This window comes from Aegilops tauschii, chromosome 4 (assembly GCF_002575655.3).
Source record: "Aegilops tauschii subsp. strangulata cultivar AL8/78 chromosome 4, Aet v6.0, whole genome shotgun sequence".
In the NCBI taxonomy this organism is placed as follows: Eukaryota; Viridiplantae; Streptophyta; class Magnoliopsida; order Poales; family Poaceae; genus Aegilops; species Aegilops tauschii.
The window spans coordinates 56240683-56245635 of NC_053038.3; the positions used below are offsets into that span (position 1 = coordinate 56240683).

The following is a 4953-nucleotide window of genomic DNA, read 5'->3' on the forward strand; positions in this document are numbered from 1 at the left end:
TAGGAGCACCGGCGTCCTCATCTCCGGTGGCCTAACCAGGCTGGGTCGCCATTGAAGACCGCTATCCAGCGATGCCGTCGAGCATCGCCCGCCAAAGACCGCACCCTCTGTCACGAAATGTTACGTGTGTTGGCCATGCCTGCACTTCACGGCAAGTATCTGCAACTAAGCATGCACAACATGATATATATGAGTGTCTCACCACGGATCACTTCATCTTTGTTTCAGAACTAGAGAAACGATTTGTTAGCTGACTCATGCAAAAGATAAGAGCGCTAGAACATGGATCGAACATTTGTAAACCAAGTTGCACGTCCAAAAAAGCTTCATTGACTAACACCGATGCAACTAATTAATCACCACCCACCCACACACACACGAACTGCACAATTACAGTTTACACTCAGGCTCTCAGTTGAAGAGGTTCAGCAGCGGGGGCGCCCCGGCCTCCGCCGCGTCGCCGCTGGCTTCCTCGCAGCACGTCGTGGTGGAGTACTCGTCCGACGCGCCGCCTCGCCTCCCGCCGGCCAGCGGCGACGACAAGGGCGTCAGGCAGAGGTCCAGCTCGCACGACTGCAGCACCGGCCCCGGCCCCGGCAGCTTCACCTGCTGCCCTACTGCGGCGCCGCAGTTGTTCTTGCTCCGCTTCCTGGCGGGCGCGGACGTGGAGTTCTCCGGCGAGGAGTGGAGGGAGGAGGAGCTGCCGGTGTTGGTGCCGACGTTGCCGTAGAGGCCGGCCATGTCGCGCTCCGTGAAGGCGGCGGGCACGGCGGAGAGCGAGCGCAGGGAGTCGCCGCGCAGCACGGCGTCGGCGGCCGCCTGGCAGAGGTCCCAGTTGCTGGTCCACATGAGCCCGATGGCGCCGCTCACCGGGTTGATCGTCCGGCCACACGCCTCGTACAGAAGCGACCGGAACAAGGCTGCACCAATAACACCACACGTTAATCACTCAATCCTAACATATATTAGGGTTATTTATCAACAGAAGATTCTAGAAATCCTGAAATGTTGTCCGGACTATACGAGTGTTCTACTACTTGGCAGAGTAGGAATGCACGGGTGGATGATTCAGCGCCGAAGGGGCAAAAGATATGAATTGACCTCTCGACAGAGGTCGGAGGGCAATCGTCATGATTAATTAGCATATCTCTCAGCACTCTTTAATTAAGGATTTTTATGTTTGGCAAAGTGCAATTGGGAGCGTGGCTAAAAAGATTCTCCGCTTTAGCTAGCTAGCTAGCCAGTCTGACCCATGGGGGCGTCGGAAGGCCGCGTACCGTCCAAAAGAATGCTTAAAATAATTAAAACACTGCCTTCATAGATAGGTCATGTCTAAGCTATAGCCTGGCTGCCTGGGTAACATTGTTCACCGAGACGAAACCAAGGCGATGGGTTTTTAACTTTTCGTACAGGTGGCCGCACGCTAGCTAGCTAGGTTGTACTGATCACCGAGGTAAAGTTAGCTATAGCTAGCGGAGGTAAGATAAGATAAGATTGTACTGTAGTGCACTAAACTAATCGCTACTGTGATCGACAACGCCGGCCGGCCCTCGCGTAGCTTGAAGAGCTGTTTTGCGTTTTCCGCGTTCTTGACAGCCCATCTGCCCTTCTAAATATCTACCACTACTCTACTAGATGAAGAATTGCGTTAAAACTAAGGTAGCGAGCGAGATGGTAAGTACCTGGGCGGTGGTGGAGCGGGACGGCGGCGAGGGAGGCGACGAGGCCGGCGCGGCCGAAGAACTTGGCGACGAAGACGGTGGCGTTGGCCTGCGGCTGGGCGCCGTCGATCCACTCGATGCTGGGCCGCAGCACGCAGGCGTCGCTGCACCCCTTGCGCAGCACGCGGCACCCGTTGCAGCTCATCTCGACGGATCAACCAACGGCAGGGCACTCGGTCGATCGATCGATGGAACCCTCCCTCTCCCTGGACAGGCGACCACCGTATCTGCCGCCGTACGCCGGAGGTGCGCGGGCGGTGGTTGAGCTGGCGGAGTCCGCGGTGTAGATCCTGCTGCTAAACTGGACGTCCGTCGGTCGATGTCGATATGCGGCGGCGAGGAGGAATGGTAGCCTGGTAGGGAGTAGCAGAGGAGAGCGGACACTGCCGGGGCGCTTATATAGAGGAGGGGCGATGCTTCCTTCCTGGCCTGTGCAAATGCAAGCCCAAGTGGGTGGGGGCCGCGGGCTCGAGGAGGAGAAATATTTGGTTGGTGCTGGGGGGTTCCAATGACATTGGGCGGTTGGCGCCCCCGTGTTGCCGCGATGGCCTCGGTCCGCACTAGTCTTTGCTTCCACGGGATCTTCTACGCGTGCCCACCGCTTTGCTCGCCCTGTGCCGACGTGCCCAAACCGTAGCCATTTGTCCTCGGGCGCGAGGACGATGACCCATTTTGTGCTTCCCAAAATTTCCACCTGTGTTCATATTAATTCGTTCAGAAAGATGTGGTTAAAACTTGAACTGGACTGTTAAGTTGTTGTTTTTACACCCTTCGTTTTTATTTAGTCCGCGTATTAGCTTTAATCAAAGTGAAACTTTGTAAACTTTGACAAAAAATTATAAACAAAAATATTAACATATACAATAACAAATCAATACCATTAGATTCATCATTGAACGTACTTTCACATCATATAGATTTGTTATAGTAAATATTTGTATTTTTTTCTATAAACTTGGTCAAACTTCACATAGTTTGACTTTAGTCAACTCTGATATGCAAAGTAAATATAAACGGAGGGAGTATTTCTGAGCCAAGGAAGCAGTTTGCCCATTGAAACAGGAAAATTATCTAAATTATAAGCTTTCTTTGCTAATAATATTGGTTAGAAATTATTGATCAATGTGTCCCCCGTAGTTTGCCTACACAATCCTGCTAGGTAATGTTGTCTCGGATATCGAACGGTCTTATATCCAATTTGATTACCAGTGTATTTGTTAGTTGCAAAAGGTTGAAAAATAGAAATGCACTGCCATAATCTATGGAATAACCAATTTGAAAGGTTTTACACAATGTAATGATTTTTCGTAGAATTTTTTTAAAACTCTATAGTAATAACCTTGGTTGTTTGGATGGCCAGGCATGGGACGGCCGAGCACCTTCGATTATGCAAAGATTGCCATGTTTTCGACCAAGCTGTGAGGCCAACTCCAGTGCATGATCCAAACGGACGTCCGTTTTACCCGGATTCTGTCCGTTTGGGTAGGATAATGGGGTCGTGTCTGGGCCTGTCCTGGGATGCGGTGGCCGTGCGCCCAGTGCGCGGACACATCCTTTGACCCCATCTTGTCATTCTCCTTTTTCAAACGCCAACTTTCGAAACCACGCCCTAGTTCAGGCCAACGGCCCTAGTTTACGCCGGCAATAGAGCCAGCGGCCTACACGTCATCGCCGGCAACACAGCCAGCGGCCTATACGTCCTTGTCGGCAACACAGCCAGCAGCCGACAATAGAGCCAACCTACAAAATGAATAGGTTTGTCGCCGGCAACACAGCCAGCCCCCAAAATGAATATGTTTCTCGCCGGCACACAGCCAGCGGCCCAGCGGCCGGCACCCATGCCAGCCTCCAAAAAGAACGGCCACGGCCGATTAGACAACCTAGTTCAGGCCGTCGGTGTCGAACATCTCCTTCTGTCTGGCCTCGAACCAGCTCCTCGTCTTCTCGCTCATCTTGGTCAAGTCCACGCTCATGATCGCAAGGGCCACCTCCTTTGCTTTGGTTGCGGCATTGGTGGCCTCGATGTCGAGCTGCCTCTGCGTGGCCGTGACATTGGCGGCCTCGATGTCGAGCTGCCTTTGCCGGGACGCCTCCTCCATGTCAATCTTCCTCTTCTTGGCCGCCTCCTCCATCTCAAGCTTCTTCCTTTGAAGCTCTAGGTATTGCTTCATTTGCTCGTCCTTACTTTGTCGCTTTTTCTCGTCCCTCACATCCTTTTGAGACATCATGTCGTGCAACGTCTCATGCAAGGCTATGGATGACGCATCACGTATGTCGTCCACCTTGGAGTTGGTCTTGCCCCTTGTCCTCTTCAACGCCTCACCATCTCCACCTTCGGCCAATGCGGCCGTCTTTTTGCCCCTCTTCCTTTGAAGTTCACGGTATTGATCCTTGAACTTGGGGCAATTGTTGATGATCGTCCAACAATGCGTAAGAGTGAATGGCTTGTCATTGCGCCGGGCCTTGAATGCTTCCAAAGATCGAAATGCCTACACCACACGATCAACAACAATTAAACATGCAAACATATAGAAGGCCGAAGTCTCATGGCCGTAGCAACAAAATAACTAGGATGAGGAGAGCATACCATGTCCCCAATGCCGAGACCACTCACGGGCTGTGCTTCAACGCTCTCAAGTGCGACACAATACTTGTTGCATTCTTGTTGGATGAACAACCACCTCTTTTGAATCGAGGTGATGTCACGGTCGCTCGTAATTTGATAGGGCGCAAACAACTTTCTTTCATGGAATGTTTTGTGGACTCTTGTCCAAAAAACAAGGCCCTTTTATTGCGCACCGGTCCTCGGATCTTGACTAATCTCCATCCAACATTGGCAAATCAACTTGTCCTCTTCTTGTGAATATGAACCCGTGCGAATGCTCTTTTTCCTCTTTTGTGCTTCCGCTCTTTGGGTGAGCTCGTCGATAAACAATGGCTCGGCCCCAATACCAATATCAATGCCTTCTTCATCACCATCACCTTCGCAATAAATGTCATCATCTTCATGCCACGAGTCACCATGGTCGTAGTCAGCGTGGTCGTGGGCCTCTTCGTCGACAACGTACTGGGTGCGGCCATCCTAACTTTGGGTCTCGTCGGGATCGTAGGCACCGTCATGCCCACCCTCGTAGATCACATTCTTCATGAACTGGTTGTAGAAGGGGTCGTCGGCCGTTGGCGTTGGTGTTGGCATTTCGTCGAACAGGACGCGGGGGCGACGACATGGTGC

The 4953-nt window shown here is 52.1% G+C and overlaps 1 protein-coding gene across 1 annotated transcript; it reads right to left on the reverse strand.

Annotated features, from left to right (window-relative positions):
* Positions 1 to 258: 258 nt before the first annotated feature.
* On the reverse strand, positions 259 to 2176 carry LOC109762922 (uncharacterized). The gene is made up of 2 exons (XM_020321806.4): positions 1683 to 2176; positions 259 to 920 (listed from the first exon to the last, which is right to left on the reverse strand). Exons 1-2 carry the CDS (start codon positions 1864 to 1866, stop codon positions 412 to 414), a joined length of 693 nt encoding a protein of 230 aa, XP_020177395.1. The 5' UTR covers positions 1867 to 2176; the 3' UTR covers positions 259 to 411.
* Positions 2177 to 4953: the final 2777 nt, after the last annotated feature.